Source organism: Ictidomys tridecemlineatus, chromosome 6, assembly GCF_052094955.1.
Source record: "Ictidomys tridecemlineatus isolate mIctTri1 chromosome 6, mIctTri1.hap1, whole genome shotgun sequence".
Lineage (NCBI taxonomy): Eukaryota > Metazoa > Chordata > Mammalia > Rodentia > Sciuridae > Ictidomys > Ictidomys tridecemlineatus.
In genome coordinates this window covers 85,255,053-85,278,253 of record NC_135482.1, presented here as the reverse complement: position 1 = coordinate 85,278,253, position 23,201 = coordinate 85,255,053, and the positions used below count along the sequence as shown (strand labels likewise).

The window sequence follows — 23,201 nt, the reverse complement described above, 5'->3', positions numbered from 1 at the left end:
CTCCTACTCCAAAGATAGCTTCTTTTTCATATTCAGATGACTGTTTATGAGCTCAATCCTGCTTCAACTGTCACTCTTCACATCAAGGGAAGATAGATGGGACACACCAACCCCAACCTAAATGACCTTTGGATGTGACAAGAGTTTTAGGTCAGCCTTGCTAAATGGAGGCCTTGGTGTATCGAGACATGCCTTGGGGTGAAATTTACAGTGAATTTATTATCTCCCAATGCCCTTTGGACTGCTTCCCACCATCAAACACCATGGCAGCACTTGGAACAGGAAGAAATACATTAACTGGAATCTGATCGTTTTAAAAGGTTACAGCTGCCCAAATATAATTTAATTTCATACTTGCCCTTTGAGGGTTTGGTGTATATTTTCATTTTATGACTGCAAATGATAAAGCTCTTAAGATTCCAGGCAATAAAAATAGGAAAAAAAAAAGTATTTTAAGGGTTAGAAGTCTATTCAGTTCATACTCAATGAGTGAAGTGACAAATTAGCTTTTTTTAAAAAATCTAACATTTCTCTTTTTTATTTGGATCATCTCTTATACCCCTTCTGATCCCACACTGGGATGTTTAGTTGAAATCAGGATGTGAACACTAGCTCAAATCTCAGCCAGTTTGAAAATAAAAAGAAGTGATAAAAAATAGAAGATATAGTCAATCTGATTTAAAGTGAAAATGTATTAGTAGAGGGAACACAATTTTTTCCATTAGCATTTTCTTTCAAATACTTGGAAAAATTTATCCATTTTAGCATCAACATATCAATTTTCATTGATCCAGTACTTTTCTAATAGTACTTCTACAAACTTTAATGAGAGGTTCACCAAATTCTCTCTAAAATACCATGTCATATTTAGCCTCAGCAATTTAATTAGTAAATATTATTACCATTATTTAATTGACAGAATAATAAATATGGTACTGCTAATGTCACTGAATAAGTCAGAATATTTAGAACTGAATGAGAAAAAGATATATTCCATGCTTTTTAAAATATGTTAAAATGGACTCTACCATCATGGATAACTGGAAAGAACCAATAAAAAATTTAAAAAGAATAAATCAGAAAAAAAAATCAGAAGCAAAATTCAGATAAAATCATCCATAGTTTATTATCTAGTTAGCTAAGAAAAGACAAAAACCTAACTTTTGCTCTTTTCTTTAACTCAATATTTTGCCACAGGCTTAACCATTCTTCATCAATTCAATACAATTTGAGGTTTTGTATATTTGGGGTTTTCTGGAAATAATGAGAAAGGCCACAGAGTTAAACTTTTAACACACACAGGTCAAATGTAACTCAAAGCTGCACATGTGTGCAAGTACGCACAAAAGCATATGCATTCACTCACTTTCATTGAGTCAACAATAAATATTTCTTTAAGGTTACTGAAGCTAGTGCCTGTGAAGTTTGTTCTAAAAAATATTTTAAATATAAAAGAATATGCCTAACACATGAACAGTAGAGATAAAAAGACAAACTCAAACGTTAAAGTGTTGTTGTAATACTTAAGTATATTAGATTGTAACTATTAACATTTTACTAGCAAATCTTAATTTCATGTTGATATGTGACTATGTTAAGAGTGTTTTGTATATTTTTTAACCTGTATAACTGTTCTGTCAGGTAATATTAACATTCCCATTTTTAGGTCATAAAAATGTAGATCAGCGAAGTTAAAAAAAACCTTCCACAAGTCACAGAACTAGTGGTTACTAAAAGTCAAATGCCGTGAATTATAACTAGAATCAAAGCTTATTCATCTATTTATACATTTATGAGAAATATTAAAGTTCTGCTTTAAACTAAGAAAATTAAAAAGTTTCCAGTAATTTCTTGACATTCTATTAGAATGAATCTTATATTTATGTTAACTCTTAACACAGTAACATGTGTTAGACATACTCTTTTATAGTCTAAAATATTTTTTTTAGAATAAACTTCACAGACACTAGCTCAGTAGCTCTAAAGAAATATTTATTGTTGAATCAATGAAAGTGAGTGAATGCACATGCTTTTGTGCGTGCTTGCACACATATGCAGCTTTGAGTTACATCTAACCTGTGCGTGTTAAAAGTCTAACTTTGTGGCCTTTCTCATTACTACCAGCAAACCCCAGAAGATGTATGAATGAACAATAAGCACGTGAAAAGATGCTCAACATTACAAATAATTAGGAAAATACAAACCACGAGGGGATGCTCCTTCACACCCGAGGTTAACAACTATTGAAACAAAATAAAACCAAATACAAATGAAAAACAATAGACAAAAAGAAGAAAAAACACTCATAGAATTGCCATATGAGCTAACAATTCTACTTCTGAGTATATGCCTAAAAGAACTGAAAGTAATATTTGAAAGAGATATTTGTACACTCTTATACCTAGAAGAAACAGTCACAGTAGCCAAAAGGTAGAAATGACTCAATATCCATTAATGAACGAATGGATAAATAAACTGTGATGTATACATTCAATGGAATACTATTTAGCCTTTATAAAGAAGGAAATTATGACACCTGAGACACAGATGTTGAATATTTTAGACTAGATGGATAAGGCAGATATGAAAGGCTAAATATTGTATGGTTCTACCTATCCACCTATATAAGTATCTAGAATAGTTAAATTCATAGAGACCAAAAGTAGAATGATGGTCACCAGGAGTCAGCGGAAGGGAGAATGAGGAGTTAATGTTCAGTGGGCAAGTTGTTTCGGGTTTATAATGGGAAAATTTCTGGAAAGGGGTAGTGGCGATGACTGCCCAACAATGGAAATGAACTTATTGTCACTGAACGACATACTTTAAAGTGTTTTCAAGTCAGGAACAGTGGCACATGCCTGTAATCCCAGCTATTTGGGAGGTTAAGGAATATGATTCCAAGTTCAAGGCTGACTGAGGGGAACTGCGTAATATCCTGTCTCCAAAAAAAAAAAAAAGAAAGAAAACCAAAGAAAAAGAAAATTAAAGGTGGATGTGGTGGTGGCAGAGTGAGAGACAAAGGATGTAGCTCAGTGGTAAAGTGTTTCTGGATTCAATCCTCTATACCACACACACACACACACACACACACACACACACACACACACACAAAGGTTAAGGTGACAAATTTTATGTTACTAGATGAGAACACAACCTATGGAAGATGTATAAAAGTTGGTACAGTTTTACATCACAATAAAAAATGTAAAAATAAATCTAGAAATTAGATACTTCAGTCTTTACTCTGGCAAAATGAGATGTGAAAACAATATAAAGAGAAAACCAAATGTTCACTCTCCAGAGGATGAGCAAAGAAGTGCTAGATTTGGGAACACTAGACGGAGCAGAAAGCCAGATTAGAATGGAGAGATTGAAAGAATACATGCTGAAACACAAGATACCTCTTCCTTCCCCCTTTTAATTTCAGCTATGCTGTCAGCTAGGCTTGGACTTTCTGGGCAGGAGATGTTAGAATTCCTTTCTGAGGTGGTCAAAGAGGCCAAGAGAATTTTGGGGTGGTGATTGATAGAACTTTCTTCCATCCTGATTGTGGAGGTGGTTAAAATTCATAGAATTCCACATTCAAAATACAGTCATCTCAAAAGCATGCAAACTTTAGAAATTAAAAAATAAAAGCTACAAAGGAAAATATTACTCATTAACTTTGACTTTAATTCTTAAATATATTAGCCTTTCTTGCCAACAAATAATTAGAAAAAGAGAAAATTTGTTAATATCATAGATAATAAATTTTTTCCATGACTCCACACAATTTAAACTTATCTCTGTATATATATCTCTAATATGTCCATATGGGTGTAAAGAATTAATAACAAATGGTTTGAGTGTGCAGGAGAGCAGGTAGCAAGGGGTCTCCACCCACCATTTGAGATAATGGGAGTATAAAGTACTGATAGTGGACTATTAAATAAACAAGGTGAAAAGCAATTCTTTCCATTTCAGCCGATGCTAAGAAACCAATTGTGCAGTACTTTCTGAGTATAAAAATAATGAGCTGTGCTTCCACCTCTGTGTTTTTCCTTGCTAAGAGAACTTGCACTTTCCAATCTCTGAAGCATAGTTTGAAACATCCAATTCTAATGAGAGTGTGGGTGAGACTAGGGCTGTTGTTTGTGTTGTAGTCTAATTAGAAGCCTGAGTATTTGGCTTTATTAATAGAAAGAGATGAATTTAGATTTAAAAAAATAATTTAGGCTAGTACCTTCTAAGATCTAGGATGCTACCAATTTTATTTAGTCCAAACAAAAAAATAGTCCCAGATATCTTTTTCGCTGAGATTCTTCATCTTTGCTATTCAGGATTACCAATTCCAATGTGTGACTCATGCTCCTATCTGTGTCATTATCAGAACTGATCAGCCAACATGCAAATATTTCTAAAGATGAGGGTTCCTCCATTTTTTTCTAACTGTGGGAAAATTAAAAAGTAGCTACTGACTCAGAACTGGATGAATGAGAATGGAAGAAACAATGGAAAAAAGTGTTGAGAAAAAAGAGACAGATATTAAGAGAGGTAGCTAGTTGAAAAGAGAAGAAAATCAAATGAAGAAAGAGGGAAAAAAAGAAGACAAAGACATTAAAAGAAAGGGAAACAGATATTCAATAAAACAATCACATAGGTAGATTTTTAGGTGTTAAGTTCCTATTTTAAATTTGTTAGCAGCCCTAGGACCCAAAATCATATAGTACCTATTCTGTTGGTTGTATTATTCAAAATAAAATAGCACTCTGCTTACCACTATAAACTCATTTTATGTGGAATTGTTACTTATCTGTTTCTAGATGGCCTTTATTATGTGTGCAAGAATGTTTTTAGTGTTCTTGAGTTATCTCTGGGGTAATCTAGCACTAGTCTGACCTGCTCACCTTCGTTCTACTAATAAAGCCAATTCCATAGATATGGAACTTTCCAGTCCAATTGGATCTCCAGAGCTAGCTTGAATATTTTCAAGGTTCCAAAGCATTTCTTTTCCATGCCCTTTATCAATAACTGCCTCATTACCCTTCTCCCATGCTTTCCTTGGAAACTCACGAAGAAACATACCCATGAATCAGAAAAGTCTACTTGTAAGGTGTAAAGTCTTCTTCTGAGGATTTTTGACTCTGACTACTTTCATTAATGTTTCTTTTACCACATATTATCCATTCTTCTATGAGATACAGGTAGAACAGCTATAGGTACATGCATTTTTTAAAAAAGAAAACTTGTACCTTAAGCAGGCTAAAGGACTTAAGAGGACCTGAGACCACATTTATAGGTTGAGATTAGAGCCCTTAATTCACTGCTGTATTTGCTAAGCACCATATTAGATTAGAAAAGATCATCACAGTTAGGAAACTACCTTGGCTGCCTTTATAATGCCCAAACTATCCATTGTTACTGCAAAACGTTCTTCATTATACCAAAACACTACAACTTTCTGATAACATAAGGACCATCCCTCCAAACAGGAAAGTGTGTCCCTTTCATAAACACTGGTCAATGTCACAAAAGCAAAGCTCTAATAATTTTTATGGAAGAAAGAAATGGGAAAATAAGTTATTTTGACTTTTGGGAATAATTGAAACAATTTTTTGTAATCTGACATGAAGACGAAAAGGATTTTTGCTTGCATTAAAATGAAGATTCTTGGTTTCCAAAAAAGACATTCAACACAAACTTGAATTAGGATAGATTTCTCTATTTGCCATAAACCTTTGTAAAATATAATGTAAGCTCTCTATTGCAATATAAGAAAATTAGTTGCTATTTTGGAATAATGTGTTAGGTTCATTTCTGACAGCTTAAAACTCTTGAATCTGGTAGATAATGATGAGAATATTAACAGCTAATGATGGCTGAATGTTTATGCTATGTTGAATACTTTGTATGTACCATTCATTTAATCTCTAGGACACCTTTATCAAGTAGAAATATGATTATCCCATTTTACAGGTGAGGAAACTAAGAGGTAATCAATAGATTGACCAAATACATGCACAAAGGTTTGTCTTACTCTAGGGCTTGTAACTCATTACACTATACAAACCATTTAAATATTATTACCTGTCAGTTTTATTTTAACATTTGTAAATTTTTAATTTGGCCAAACATATTTTAAAGGGGAAAAAAAGGGTTTAAGACCTGTTGGCTATCCAATGAGTTCCTATCCCAATATACCTGTATATTACTAATTGAATGAAAATATTGAATCTATGAAAAATAGATATTTCATATTTTGACACCATATTTACTGCTACCTTGAGTCTACAGTGATGCTAAAACATTAGAACTTAAGATTGCTCTGGAAGAAATCAGAGGAGGGATGAATCAAATCAAGATGAGATTAAAAATGATTTAATTGTTTCGTCATATTTCTTTGCTTACCTTTCAGATGTTAACCAAATGTTTTAGCTATGCTATTTGTAATAATTGAAAATTCTTTTAAAACCAAGAACTAAACACTGTGGAAAACAAGTTATCTGAAAAATACTTGTATCACAATATTTACAGAGCAGGAGTTAGATTCACAGTGGAAAGAGGTCAAGGTTCCTAACTTGAAAATCTGAAATTTGAAATATTCCCAAATCTGAAACCTTCTGAGCATTGACATGCTATCAAGAGTGGAAAATTCCACACATGAAACCTTTGTTTCATGGAGAAGATTATTAACAATACCATATTAAGTTACTTACTGGCTATGGTATAAGTTATCTATGCAACATAAATCAATTTTGTGTTTAGACTTAGGTTTCATCTACAAGATACCTCACTATATATATGCAAATATTTTAAAGCGCAAACAAATCTAAAATCTGAAACTCTTCTCTTCTGGTCTCATGCTATTCAGATAAAGGATACTGAACCCAACCCGTATAGCCAAATTTCAGATGTAAACATCTCTGTTATCATAAAGCAAGACTAGTAATTGGGGGTACAATGTTTTCTGTAATTCTGCCTCATTCCGAAAAGGAAGTAATTGTATCACTATCACTATTATTCTTTATTATATGTTGAATGAGTTCAGATGATGGGGAAAGCAGAAGAGAATATTGTTACAATTTTCATGTCAGAGGCATTAATTAGCTGGCCCAATGCTCATTTTAACAAATCCTTTAGGAGTTTATTTTGAATCCCTCCTCCATCTCTTCCTGCCTACTTTCTTCATCCAAGGAGCAGTTGGATAAGGAGTATGGCATTAAGGGAAAGGTCAAGGTTAAGAAAGACAGAATAACTGGCATTCATTCACGAAGCCCCCCTTCTTTTCATGCCCTTGGTTTGGCAGGACAATACTGAGAGACTTCCACAGGAAATAGAAAAGTTGAAATGTGCTGGGCTTAAGCATTTTTCTGGAGGAATCTAATAGGGCTCTATTTTCAAGTTTTATGAAGATACTTGCCAACCAAAGTCAGCCCAAAATTGTAATGTGGCTTTTCTCCTTGATTCTTCTGTCAGAACAGTTCATTCATGACTACAAAATAGTATCTGCATGATTATATAATCATCTTTGAATACTATCTTTCTTCTGAGAAGAAAATAAAATATGAACAAGATTTGTGATGTAAACAATCTCACTTTGAACCTTCTATGTACAAATAGATATGAAACAGCATGCTTCTCTGTTGTTTTGTTTTTTAAATTCCTTGATCTTTCAATAGCTTTCCACAAAAGAATTAATTCACAGAGCACAATCACTGAACTCAGCAAAATGAAAGCAATTCAGAAGGTTGCCATTGTTACCAATATGCAAATCCTAACCATTGTTTTATTCATCCTTCCTTAATTTAATGGTCTGAGAGTAAAATTGGCAATTTTTCTCTCCCTCCATTATCCAAAACAACTTATACATAATATATACAAATGTATGCATTTATTTTTAAGGATATCATGGCCAAATGGGAAGAAGCTAGATTTAACTTTTAGTTGTTAGGCTTTTAGGCACACATTCGTTAATATCTGTTTTAGCCAGGTCACTACTTAGGAGTCTAAATTAAATTGCCTCATCTATAAATTAAGGGATTGGAATAGAAGAATGGCTAAGGGTTTAAGCAACCAAATCTCTAATTGGAACAATCTTAACCTATAGAACTTGATACATAAAACTACAGACATGGATGTTACTATTTGGAGATGAAGACTCCTGGCTTCCAGTGAACAGTTCGAAACCACTGTTTTCAATTATCTCTGGTGTCTTTTCCATTTCAAATACCTATGTTAGGATGGTAGGTTGTTATGGGTTTCACCAAACTCTAGTCTACTCTTACGCTTTACCTGTTTTCTTAAATTCCAAGCTCCTCTGTGATACACCAAGGGATCCTTGGCTGAATTATCTTCACATTCCTTATGATGTTTAGCCCAATAGATGACAAAGAAAATATCTGCTGAATAAATAAAATTTCCAGGATACTATGGGTCTATACAAATAACTCCCTTTCACATTAAGGTTTGAAGTGAAACTCTTTTCTCAAAATAAATATTGGATACAATGAAAAGTTTATAAGTTTTCTCAGTTTAAAAAATCATTTTGCTGTAAATAATAAAGGGAAAGAAGAGACATATCAGAGTGTATGAGTCTGTTAATATATCTAGAAAAAGTATTTTCAAATGATAATACCAGAAAACATTTTTGTTATTTATATTAAATTGCATATTACAGTAAAAGTGCCCATGTAAAAATTATTTTGGACTTTATATGGTATATAGTTATAATTGTTTAAAGTTAGTACATAGAAGAATTAATTTGCATTATATTTATGAAAACAGGATTTGACATGAAGCATTACTATCATTTTATGGATATGACTATGGAAACAAACAGTAAGCAATAGCAAAACATGGAAAACTAAATTCCAAGTAACCAACCAGATTGCCTTTTGATAAATAAACAGGTTGCCTCCCATAGATCCTTATGATGGACTTATATTAAACCACACAATGGAATCAAATAATTTCCTCATATATAAATATTTTGCCTCAATTTTATTAACTTAGCTTAGATGCTAAACTGCAAAGTAAATGCATATAACAAAAATCTGCCATGTTCAAATGCCCAAATTTTCAAGGATTTTTCTTCTTTCTTCTTTCTTTCTTTTTTTTTTTTTTTTTGTGATGTAGGGGGTCAAAATCTTGGCCTTGTAATGCTAGGCAAGTTCGATACCACTGAGCTAAATCCCCAGCCCTCAAGGTTTCTTTAAACAATAGAAAAATAATATTAATACCAGCTAATAAGACCCATTAAATCAGCCAATAGTATGATGCAATTATTCTTGCCCAGCTCATAGTATTTGATAAATGACAACTGATACTTCTATTGTTCTCAGCACTTCGTATATATCATCTCATTTAATCCCCACCAAACAATATCATTTATATCCACATTTTATAGACAAGAAAATTGAGACATGGAGAGGTAAGAAAATTGCCCAAGTCACAAAGCTAGTAGGCAGCAGCACCATGGTTTAAAGCATGGATGACTGCAGGTTGTACATGGATAGCCATCAATGTTAAATTGCCTCTCTCTATAGAATAGTGCCTCTTAACATATTAATCTAAAGATAGCACCTTAACATAATAAAAATTTGCTTTAGTCTTTATGTTATTTTCCTTCTAATTATCTTATAAGAGATTAATTTTTGTGCATAACTAAAAAGAAGTTGTATATAATGCAATTTGCATGCTCCATTCAAGTGCTTCGAACCATACCCATAAGGGATAATATTCATAGGTCATCTTCAACAGTTTTGTGATACCAACAATAACAAAACTGCATTTATTCTTCTTAAAGGACATCTGTTCTCATTTGGGTTACTAGTCCCCCAAATTTTACTTTTGTAAAATTTCACTCCCAATGCGGAATTTATCTCCATAAAACATTTCTTAACTAAATCTTACCAGTAACGTGAACTAAACAAACAATTGGGCTGAAGAGCAAATTTCTAAGATATATTTAATCTGTGAACTAGAATAATATTAGTTCTCTCTTCTTATACATAGAAATTTGTATAGTTCTGTTTTTCTTGATAAAATAAAAACTGTTTATTTTTACAATTATGATAAATTGATATTATTCCTAGAATTATGTCTATTGTTGGCCTTGAGCCTAGCAATCCTTTTAAGTACATTAATTAGCCCAGAAACATTTCAGAGTCACCTAAACATGTTTTCATTAAGAGAACACAGGATGCCATCAAGAAAACAGGCATCAAGTTGTGACCAGAAAACCTGACACTAATAGTCATATTATTTTAGTGTAGGCAATGCTAAAACTTTGAATATAATTTTGAAGTTTACTATGTGTTTGATTAGTCATTAGAGTGAAAATGGGCACTGGAAAAGCACATGCCTTGATATATTTATTCATATGTAATATGAAACCAGGAAACTACTAAAAGCAAGAAAGTAAAGAAATAGCATAAAAAAGACACTGGTTGTATTATCTCCATTGTCCAAATGTCAAACACCTCCTGGGAACCCTAGGGGTGGTAATAACTATGGAAGCAGCTCCTAACAGGTTCTTCCTTAAAGGGGATTCTGGAAAATTGCTGGGCTCTGACTCTAGCCCATATGGGCTTGGAAAAGTCAGAGAAAATGTTGGCTGCACTTTTTTAGGCCTATTTGCATATGTTCTTTAGTATGCAGAATGTCTCTGTATATAATTTAATTGTTGTTGGGTTTTTTTGTCTCTATTAATACATATGCAAATGACTCACTCTTGCAGCTGTGCTGTATTAATCATATGTGTGCTTCTGTCTGTCTGCCCTGCAGGCTCAGGGTCGAAGGGAGAGGAAAAGAGGGAATTCGGTCTTTTAACCTGCAAGAAAATTCACTCATGCAGACAGAAGTCCAACAGCAAATAGCCCAGCAGGGTTGCAACTGAAATGAGAAACAGTTGATCATTTTTTACCGTGTATGGAAATGACTGTGATCTAAAACTTAAGCTGAGTAGCATGGTATTGGGTGGATAAAGAAGAATATTTAAAAGTACTCATCCTTGCAATTCTTTCAATAATATGACCTATCAAGATCATGATAGCATGTACATAGCATCTAGATCATTCCATATAGTTATTCTTCCTGTTGAATTTCTGGAGGTTTGTCTTGGTCAAACACTTAAAGCCATGCTCCATTACTCAAAGTGCTGGAAAATTTGAAGCAGGTCATAAGGACCTTCTTCAGAGACTGGCAGGAGTTTGTTAAAAAAAAAAAAAAAAAAGAACTTCAGTTTTTATTCCTATCTACCCTGATGTTACTATGTAAGACAGAATCTTACCCCATTTCCACCATAACTTGAACATAGCTTTGATGGCTATGAAAATTGATTTCAGCTGATGTCTTATATGATTCCTTCTCTTAACATGATTAAACATCATTGACCACTCTATCTACCCCAGAGAATGCATGTTACTGATGTTAGCAGTTGTTACAGCACATGCAATTTCATTTTTGACAACTTGGAATTTTATGCCTTTATTCCAAAAATATTATGAATTTCTTAAAAGTATTCTACTAAAATTATTTTTAAAGTTTAATTAATTCAATAAAAATGCATGATTTGAATGCTACTTGCTTATTTTGAGTAAAATATGACTGTCCAAGAAGAATTTCAATCTTTTTTTCCTTCTGCTTATCATTATTAATCATTGGTTGGACTCGACATTTTTGGCTTCCTATAGGTAGAACAGGTGGCAACCATCTTTTGGCCAAGACAAATATAGTATTTATAAAGTGAGAAGTAAGTGGATAAATATTTTCTTCTAATTTCAAATCTTAGAAGCCTAGTGAAATAAATAGAAATAGGATACTACAGTACAACTATTACTATTAAAAGATTCATGATGTTCATTAAGTAAAATGCAAATTAACAAAAATGAATATGAAAAATAAATGTTAGATGGATGACTGTTGCCATCATTTAATTTTAATAATTAGAAACAGAAAATTCACTTAGCTGATTTCTTCTAATCACAAATGTCCAAATATCCAAGGTTTAACTTTATTTTTTATTAATAGCTATACTCATTTCCAATATGGAAATTAAGCTAGATTAGTTTTTTTATATAAATAAATCCCCCTTCTTTAAAAAGAAAAAAACCAATATCTTGAAAACAAAAATCAAAATCATCATTTGCTCTTGGAAGAAAAAAAATAGAGGAAAAGGAAGAGAGTTTAAGAAAAGGAAAGGGAAGAAAGAGCAAAAGGTAAACTCAGTATCAGAGATTATTAATTGCTAGTTACTCTTTTGATAACTATATCCTATAATTATGTGAAATCAATTTACTTCAGTATTGCCTGGAAATAACTAGATGAGTTGTACTGATATGCTAACATATAACAGGAATAACTAGATATTGCAAGGTTTGGTCTTTTACTTGTAAATTGACTTCAAAAGAATTAGATAATAGTAATAAGTGAAAATTTCTCTCTCTCTCTCTCTCTCTCTCTCTCTCTCTCTCTCTCTCTCTCTCTCTCTCTCTCTCTTTGTGCAATAGCCCATAACTATCATAAGGTAAAGAGAAGATGGGGCTAGAAAGAGCTGAGGATTTCTCATACCTTAAGAATCTTCCAATAGGGCCTAAGAAGACAAAGTTTCCTTTTACTTTGCTCCAGAAATTAACCACATACTGTTTTATTAAAAATTATCATGACCTAATAATGCTGACATGACAGTTTCATTTTAGAAATACATAATGAGTATCTGCTCCGTGCTAGGCATCCTTCTGGATACTTGAGATATGTTATTAAACAACAACAAAAATGACAATCCTGTCCTGCTGGGGTGGTATGTTTGCATCAGATGGATAATACACAAGAAACATAATGAGTAGGTTATATGGTGAAGGGTGAAGGTGATTAGTGCTATAGACAAAAGGCAGAACAGGGAAGTGTGGTATTTCCTGGAAGGTTATTTTATGACTTAAATATGTTGGTTAGGTAGGCATCAGGAAGATGGTATCAGAGCAAATATGTGAATGACATGATAGCGTAAAGCTTCCAGGCAGAGGGAAGAGTTTTTAGTAGAAGAGACAGTATAAAACTCTCAGGTAAGAGCATGCTTTGCCAAGTCAGGGGACAGAAAATAGACCAGTCTAGCTGGAACAGACTGAGTAAGACAGCAAAGAAAAATGGTCATAAAAATCTACATTTGGTAAATACCACAGTACCAAATATGCTAGGCACATAAAGTGCTTTCATATGTTTCATTTTATTTAATTAAATAAGAATAATTTCTTATAAAGTTTCAACACCATTTTTGGAAGTGAATTCAAACATTATTTTTCTTCTTATATGAGCCAAGGATGCCTTTGATTTTTGCATTTCTGCTATTGTCTATTTTAAAAGGATGGGGATTAATTTGTATAGGAAACTAATTGTTAATATTGAGCTTAATTTCATCATTATACAGCAGGAGAGCTATTTGTGAAAAATAGATAATTTCTTGTAAGTGTAATGCTAAAATTAATTCTTCATCCTTTAATTAACATTTATTTATTGAGCCCATAAAATATTTCAAACTCTTGAGTAAGTGCAAATAATAGTGAGCCACTGACTTCATGGGTTTTTCTATCTGGTAGAAGCAAGAAAGTAGGATTTAAAGCATTTTGTATAAATGCTATAAAAAGGAAAAATACAGTGTGCTCTTGAGACACGTAGAATCTATGTTAATCTAGACATGGTATCATCACAGGATTCCCCTCCCAAAGGCAATATTTTTACATGAAAACTTAGGAATAAGTAGGAGGTGGTTAAAGATAATGAGTAACCATGTTCAGGAAGAGGAAACACCACTTATAAAGATCCAAGGGTGGAGACAGAACGTGAAAACAAGAGAGAGGCATTTAAGGTCTTTAAACAGTAAGAATACATGACCGATTTTTTTTTTTAAATCAGAGACATCATTCTGACTAACAAACAGTATAGAATGTACTGAATGGACAAGATCAAGACAGAAAGACCAGTGCAGAGGCTTGTGTGGTGATTTGGAAAAGCAGTAAGGGTATCCTGACCTAGAATAGTGATGGTTATGATAGAAAGAAAAGGTTGGATTCCTGATGTATTTAGTGGATGTACAAAGAGGCAGTGAATTAACAAACATAATTGGAAGAGGGAAGAAGAGGATAGTGCTCCTGTTTCTGAGTTGAGGGATAGATGGAATGAAGCCTAAGACCAGAGAACAAACAGGCATGGACACAGGGAGGACAATAAGTGCTGAGATCCACTTTATATGGTATTCATAGTCTTTCTAATCATCTATGAATTTCCTCTTGATAGCCAACTAGCACTTGGCTATGTGGGTTAAAAGTGCAGGAAGGCCTTAAAGGCATTAAATAAAGTCAGATTTGTCATTAAAAAAATAAATAAGATACCACACATGTTAATTTACATTATTTACATACATATTCTAGATTAAGTCAAATTTTCTCTATTAAAAATAAAATATAGGGGCTGGGTTCTGGCTCAGTGGTAGAGTGCTTGCCTACCACCTGTGAGGCACTGAGTTCAATTCTCAGCACTACATATAAATAAATAAAAATAAAGGCCCATTGGCAAATAAAAAAATAAAAAATAAAAAATATGACAATATTTAAACATTTTAACTGTTTCAAAAAGCACATGGTGAGGTGAATTTTTTATAGGAAGTACTTTTTATTATGTGGTAAGTATTTCCAGGAAAATAAAATAATAGTTAAGTAATAAACAGTGGTATTATTTAAAGCATGTCATTTTTAAAATAATTGTACTTGTCTCTATTCTTTCTTTAGTAAAGGTTTGAATCTTACTTATCATAATATTATCCAAGTGTGAAGAATTATATGCAAAAGGCTATTTCAAAAGAAAACACAAATGGTAGGTAAACAAAGTCAACCATGAGTAGGAACACATTTAAAATGCCCTTTATTAGCTCTCGGTGTTATAAAAAAAAAAGTAGTTTGAATTAACATATATCTGTGTAAAGAGGCATGAAATGGAAAATTCAGAGTCTGAAGTAGACAGCTGTCATCATAATTCCTGCTGCTCCTTTTAGTACTGCAAAGTACATAAAGTATTTGTATTAGTGCCAATTAATCAGCATTATTGTTATAATTTGATTAGCCAGTTACTGAGTTATTAAATGTCTAAAGAGGGGCAATGTCTCCAATATTGAAGATAAAAACCCCTGTACTTGGAGAAGGAATGTAACTGTTTAAGAACCATGGAGTTTAGATTGTGGCCCAGCTTCCCTTTTTTGTCAAAAGGGTATATTGGTATGTAGGTATTGTAGTAATAATTAAATAAGATAATCCATGTAAAACTTAACCAAGGAGCCTAGCATAATAAAGTAGTCCATAAAACCTAGTGACTTTAGTTGTGAAGGCACTTATGTAAGGTCAGTCATTATGTTTGGGCCCAAGGAGAATGAAACATCATCATACTTTTTGTTTAAAATACATATTTCACCTCCTACTACACTATTCCCACTACCATAGAATGAAGATTCATTCAGAGAATCACTTTCTCTTTGCCAAGGCTATTTCAGTTCTTCCCCCAACTGGTCCTCGTGCTGTTACCCCAACTCTTCCCTTCCCACTGCTGACTCCTTAGGAAGTGCTCCTATGAGCTTACCACTCACTATTTAAGATAAATAAGAACACATCAAGCTAAAACAGAAAACAAAATAAGTAAGTAAATAAGCCACAACAAAAAACTGCCTAATAATTCCAAAAGAAAAAAAAATGATACCAGCCTTCGGTAGCAGACAGCATCCATACCACCATCTCCCCTCATTACCTGGGTGATCTAGCCCTCATTCAATCAACACTATGATGTCCTTTATCTGTTTCTCATTCTCCCCACTCTACCTTTTCTATCCCACAATACATATGAGGTGATATCTGGTGAGGGAAGTGAAAAGAAAGAGCACTAGGTCTACAGTTTTATGGAGTGCTTGGATCTTTTTTTAAGATTAATTAATGTATTTTAATTAGGTATATATGATGGCAGAATGTGCTTTGATACATTGTACACAAATAATTGCAACACAACTTTACATTTTTATGTTTATACATGATGTAGCAGTCATACATGTACCTAGGGTAATAATGTCCTTCTCATTCTACTATACTCCTTCTCTTCCCTCCCCTTTGCCTAATCATATTTCCTCCATTTTTCCTATGCCCCCCACCCCCATTATGGATCAGCATCCACTTATGAGAGAGAACATTCAACCTTTGGTTTGAGGGGATTGGCTTACTTAGCTTAGCATGATATTCTCCAACTCTATCCATTTACCTGCAAATGCCATAATTTTATTCTCTTTTAATGCTGAGTAATATTCCATTGTGTATATATACCACAGTTTCTTTATCCACACATCTGTTGAAGGACATCTGGATTGCTTCCATAGTTTTGCTATTGTGAACTGAGCTGCTGCAGACTCAGTTCTATTGTGTTAAAAACCTAAAATCTTACCTACTTGGACAATGGTGAGAGTTCTTCAGAAAACTTGGCATGTGATGGCTTAGGGGTGTGCAACTAAAGACACAGCTATTCCTGTTTATTCTTCTGCAGTTTTCTAGAGCTGGGGGTGGGTTTGAGGAGAAGGATGGGATATTTTCTGGAAACTGGGACCAAGACTTTGTGCACCTGTGGTGGTCCTAGAAGACACAGATGAGGACCTAAGCAGAGGACTGCAGTGTGCTCCAGGAAGGTGCACTGAGATTGAAGAAAGAGGAAGGCATCTTACTACCAAATCAGCCTCTGGTCCACAGTGGTGATATCCCAAATTAAGAGGGTTGGACAGAAACCAGGAAAAGCTGCAAAGTATCCAAAGAAAGCATGCATCAGTATCACCATCATCATCTCCAAGGTGTCTAAGTGGCAGAGACACTTTTGTCAATCTGCATTTCCACAGGTGCTAAGTTGGAATTGAGGAAGGTAGAGAAGTTATCTACTTTCTTTCTCACTTCTGGTCTCAAGAGTTGGGATTCGTGATTAATGAGAAAAGAGGAAGTAGTGAGATGTGAATCAGGTAGAGATTAAAGTTATGAGCGAAATAGAATGTCCTTTTTTCTTTCTTTCTTTTTTTCTTTTCTTTTTTTTTTTTTTTTTAAGTACCAGGAATCAAAGCCAGGGAACTTAACTACTGAGCCACATCCCCATTTTTGGACAGGATCTTGCTAAGCTGCTTAGGGCCTCGCTATGTTGCCGAGTCTGGCTTTGAATTTGCAATCCTCCTGCCTCAGCCTCCTCAGTAGCTTGGATTATAGTCCTGTGCCATTGTGCCTGGCCAGAGAACTGAATCTTAAAAACTGAAAGGAACCAGGAAGCTCTGTAATCTATTCAATGTAAGAGATGAACAGTGGAGATTTAACAGAATATAATTAAAAGCAGAGTCTGGAGAAAATTAAACATGGTTCATAATGTTTACTCCACACTGAAACGAAACTTCTCAAAAATAGGTTTATAAGACTGGTGGTGGATTTTGTGTAAAGGTTAAGATAAAACTTTCTGATTAGGAATTATAGTTAGCTTTTCTCTGGCCCATGTGGGTAGGTTTGTAACAGGTATCCTTTGTGGCTCTAAGAATGCTGAAGTCAAGTTCAGGGGTCTGTGAATACAGTATTACACATGACTAATAAAGTGAGTTGGTACAGACAGCCTGGTAAAGGTGAAAGTGCCCTCCAAAGAGCCAGAGTTTCTGCTATGACTGCTTCTGTGATGTGTTTGCATATGAGATCAATGTGTTTGTGTATGAATATCAATCATTTTGTCATTGAATAAAGGCACACGTATGTGTATGGTTTTGTGTGTGTGTGTATGCACATGCGCACACGCACACACCTTTGTGAATATGTTTTAATGATAGTTAATGGCTTTTTTTGTGAAAGAGTTTTAGATCATTGATTTTCTTGTTGTATTAGTGTTGATTATCTGAAGCCATAACTAAAACCTATCGGTTTTAATGGGTACAAAACCAGTTGTGTAAAAAGCAAAGCAAAAGCCACGTACAACAATTTGTGCCTGTAATCTCAGTTCCCAGAAGGTTGAAGTAGGAGGATTGTAAATGTGAGGCCAGTTTGGGAACTCAGCAAAACCCAATCTCAATGCAAAATACAAACAACTGTGTAAGTACAAGGTCCACAATAGTGAGAAATATGGAATATTTTTGTGTGGTGCTGATTCAAATCCTGCTTGGATTTACAGATCAAATTTTTTAAATATCAATGTAAAGCAAGAACAGGAAATCATTTTTTGATATTTTAAAATCTTATGAATGCTTCAAAACATACTATAAGGAGGGAAATAGAATATTCTAATGCTACATCTGTAGGAAAGAAGGTTAGATTGCCATTTGACAAGGCTACTCTCTACTAGAGTCCTACAATGAAACACAAGGGATCCCTCCAACTCGAAATGATAATGCCTCACTTGCTCTGAAAGCTGGAATCCTAAATCTCTAGAACTCCTATTCCCATGTTCAAATCTATTGCTGGACATTCTTCTGCCTTCCTTTAGTTTCATTACTCTAAATTTTTAGTTTTACCAGTTACAATCACTTTTTCGTATTATAGTTATTCCCAGATGCCATTTCAAAGGATAACAAATGTTATGTTACTTTTATTGTCCCCATGGCTCCAACACTTCCCAAGGTATTTCCAGCTCAAAGAATTAGACACTCAGAGTGTAGTTTTTCATAAAAAAGAAGGTGGAATAGAAATGGATGTTATTAAGCTCTGTAGAACACAGTATGCTTCTGCCTTCACACCGGTGGTCCCTCCTGTGAAGCTCAACGGGTCTTTCAGAAACCCACGAGTCTTCTGACAAATCCATGTGCAGACCAGATGAATCTATCTCTTAATGCTACAATATAAAACTATATTCTCTTTATAGATGAAGATCATCTATCATGACAATGCATTTTCATGAATACAATTTAATTTTGTTAAGTGCAACTGTTTAATATCTGGCTTTGCAGGCATACTGAGTCTTTCAGCCTGAGAAATGTATAAACCTTTCTCAAGAGGAGATAACCCTATTATTAGATTATCTTCTATTCTCATTAATTGCATAAGTATAAAGTCTACAACAATAGAAACTATGGAATATTTTGTGTGGTGCTGATTCAAAGATTTAGATGATGAAAGCAACCTTTACTGTAACTTTACTAATCCTCTTTACAACCTCAAAGTCATAATTTTTGAAATCTTTGGATACCTGGTAAAGTTATTGCTGATATTGTTGGGTGGATGGGAATATCTATTCTGCACAGCAAATAGGTGTTCCTTGGGAAGTCTGGGATAAAAAGTAATACTCATTTAGGCTCCTGCTTTTCCCCCTTGGCTCAAATGAGCTGACATGGACGGGAGAACAAAGAGATCTACAGAGTGTTTTTATAATAATTTCTTCAGTAATTTTACTGAAAATTTTTTGTTAAGTTGCCTTGGTCTATAAGTGTGTTCAAAAATCAAATATCTTTTACAGGGTTTCTTTCTCTTTTTATCATGATGGGGGCCATTTTGTGACAAAATTACAGCACATAGTAATCAAAGCAAAACTACAGTTCACTTTCTTAAATTGTACCAGGGAGTAAAAAATTAGAATACACTATCTTTAGTACAGAACCAGGTTGAAAAATGAAAAGAATCAGCACCTCAACGTTTGGTTGAGGATCAGCATAAATAAATTTAAAAACAAAAATGTGTGACACAAATATCACTAGTCAGTTGTATTTTGTTTTAACACGATAATAGCTGTTTTCCATATTGACTTAACCTTTGTCTCCTCCTCATTGTTTCCTGACTTACCTGCAGTTGGAGTGGGCCTAAGCCTGGTGTTGCTGCGGCAGCAGCTGCCATGGTAGTTGGGATCAGCTGAACAGGGTAAGGGTCACCTAAGTAAGAGAATAATAGAGGCGTCAGCACCTTTTATCTACTCTCCACCTGCAAATTAAACTCATGCATTCACTCTTTCCAAAAGCCTTCTTTTGTGTGCCTTGCTGAGGCCTAATGAAAAGCTCTATTGTGCAGCCTTTTACTAACACTCTTTTCACAATTCTGGCTGAGAGAGGAATGTGAATAAAAGGCACAAGCAATTAAGGCGGAAACCTCATCCTTTTTTCATGATGTATTTAGGAAAATGGGGGGGGGAGTGCGCATTGATCAGAGGGCTGTACTTTATAACACACACACACACACACACACACACACACACATAGATGAACACACACCTGACAATCTTGATATGAGCATAGCAAATCCTTGGCAAATTTACAGTGTTATTATAGAAGGAACTTAACTAAACTTACTTTATTTTAACAAATTGAACATCAAAGATTGAAGCCAAGTGGCTTATCTTCTGAATGATATGCTATTGCCTGGACTCAAGTGACCTCTATTTTTTTTTAATATGCATTTTTAGTTGTAGATAGACACAATACCTTTATTTTATTTATTTTTACATGGTGCTGAAGACTGAACCCACTGCTTCACATGTGCTAAGCAAGCACTCTACCACTGAGCTACAACCCCAACCCTAATAACCTCTATTTTGTGGACGAATTTATATGAAAAAAAACATTTTATGTTTTGTAGGTTTCATAAAATATTGACATCTTTGTTATTTTGGAGATAAATGTTTATCAAAGTCTATTATAATGATAACAGAAAATAGATGACTTCCTCTCATAGGATTTTATCTAAAAAAATCAGTCATTCAAATTTAATTTTAAGGTTTTATTATATGGTCTATAAAACTATAGACACACATATAGAAAATTATTCTGCATATTTTGATGCAAATTACAACTTTTTTGTTTTACTTTGTAGAGGTACAACAGGATTTCTACATAAATAAAGTCCAGTGATATAACTAATAATATGTATTATTAGAATTTGGAAATATGATCATAGAAAATAATTGAAAATTATAACTGTAAGAAAAATTTATAACATAAAATGTGTTTTATAAATCTAAATCTTCAAAAGAACATATTGAAACTGCATACATGAAAATACAAAATAATTCAGTTAAGTGATTAATTACAAATATTTATTGAATACCTTCTATGGTTAAGCACTGTTCTTGCCACTAGAAATAAAGCTTTGAAAAAGACTAAGATTATGATACAGATCTACTGAGAATTTAAAGAAGCTTACACTGTAGGCTCCTGGAAATGACCCCTAGCAGTGTGTTCATAAGGTCATATAATTTCATATTTTTCACTTTCCTTAATTTCATACTTTGTTGTGATTCCTTATTATAAACGAATATGGGTGTGTTGTATTTTTATTTGAAATTGCGCCCCTCAAATTATGTTTCAGGTTTCAAAATACTTGGATCTATCTCTGTTGATCAGGCCTTCCCAGAGCTTTCAGTAAATGGGGAAGAAGATACTAAATTATTAGTATAAAATGAAATGACATTTAGATAGGTAAGTATACAATGTTATGGACTCTATTGTGGGTGCCTCAAACCTGTCCTAAGAGGCCGATGATACTTTAGGAATAAGTCATGTTTAAGCTGAAAATTTATCTAAGGCAAAGAAGGCAGATAGGCAAAGATAAGCAAAGAAGGGAACGAAGAAGGCTCTAGAAGAGATACAATTTTCATAAAGAGTTGGAGTCAGACAAAAGCTTAAATCATAGCCTAGTTCCTACTTTGCTTAAGTACAGAGAGCAGGTTAGGAAGGAATAACCAAAGGGGCTAAAGTTTTAGGCTATAGGATTAAAGAAACCAAAAAAAAAAAAAAAAAAAAAAAAACAAGATCACTTGGGTTGGAGATTGAAAACTGCTAACAGATGCAGAAATCTGTATAATAGGTAGCAATGAACTAAACTCCAGCGGTGACATTGGAAAGGAGAGTGACGGGGAGATTGAAGCGGCACTTACGGGGTAAGACTGATGAAACTTAGGACTGTTTGCATAGGAGAGTAAGAGAGGACCCAAGGATGGCTTCCAGGATTTTCACTTGAACAACTGATTGAAGAGTGTTGCTGTATGTTGGTTTTGTAAACATGGACGAGAAGCAACATGACCAGGATGGACTTAGGTGGTGGGGGGAGTCACAGGGGAAGGAGCAAAGACATCTGTTTTGTACATTTTAAGCTTGAAATTATTGTGGATGTCCAAAGTGAGGCATTCATTAGACATTTGATACACGTTAGGATTTTAGGGAAGTTCAAATAGAGAAATAAATTTGAGAGTGGTTAGCATATATCTGACATTTAAAGCTTAAAAACATGAAGGATGCCACTTAGGAGTTAACTGTAGATGGTAAAAAGAGGTTCAAGGATTTCATTGTGGACTTACATTACAGAGAGGTAAGTAGCAAAACAGACTGAGAAGAAATGTAAATCTGGTATTCCAGAAGCCAAGTAAAGAAAGGTTCACATATAATGAACTATCACTTTTTTTTTTTTACATTTTCCATAATATTTAATTTTCTCTATTCACTCTTCAGTTTTAAATTAAAAAGAATATGTTCCAACTTAGTAATAACAATTTTAAAGGCACACGTCTCAATTTTAAAGATAGTGTTACCATTTTTTAAAATATTTCATATGTGACTTAAAATTTGCATGCACTTTGCAGTTTGTACTCATACCTTTTTAAATTTTAAATACAAATGAAAACTTTGAGGTCATGTAGAAAGACCAGCTTGAAGTAACTCAAGTTTTGAATCTATGTTTTTTCCAATCTCTGTGCTAATGTTGTTCTATTAAATCTGCTGTTTAAATGTGAGAATTCCTAGTACCTTGGAGGTTGGAGACATGAATTATCTCTAAGGTGGCTTCAGACCCTTCACAACTTACTTTTCTTTTAATTGTTCTAATTAGTTATACATGACTACTAGTAGAATGTATTTTCACACATTATACATATGGAGTATAACTTCTCATTCATCTGGTTGTACATGATATAGAGTTACACAGGTTATATAATTGTATATGCACATAGAGTAATAATATCTGATTTATTCTACTAACATTCCTACCTCCATACCTCCTCCCCTCCCTTCACTCCCCTTCGTATAATCAAAAATACCTTTATTCCCCCCCCATCTCATTGTGAATTAGCATCCATATATCAGAGAAAACATTTGGCCTTTGGTTCTTTGGAATTGACTTATTTCACTTAGCATGATATTCTCCAGTGAACTATCAGTCTTTTAAAATGGTGAATTTGGTAATGTGGAGGTCATTGGTGACTTCCACAAAGGCAGTTCC

The 23,201-nt window shown here is 33.9% G+C and overlaps 1 protein-coding gene across 20 annotated transcripts in view; it reads right to left on the bottom strand.

Annotated features, from left to right (window-relative positions):
• Nucleotides 1-23,201, bottom strand: part of Sox5 (SRY-box transcription factor 5) — a 955,314-nt gene that overhangs the window by 84,298 nt on the left and 847,815 nt on the right. For all 20 annotated transcript variants that reach the window (XM_078015084.1, XM_078015082.1, XM_078015079.1 and 17 more), the window contains one exon: nucleotides 19,782-19,867. In XM_078015084.1, the coding sequence (XP_077871210.1) occupies nucleotides 19,782-19,867 (86 nt within the window). The remainder of the gene's footprint in view (nucleotides 1-19,781; nucleotides 19,868-23,201) is intronic.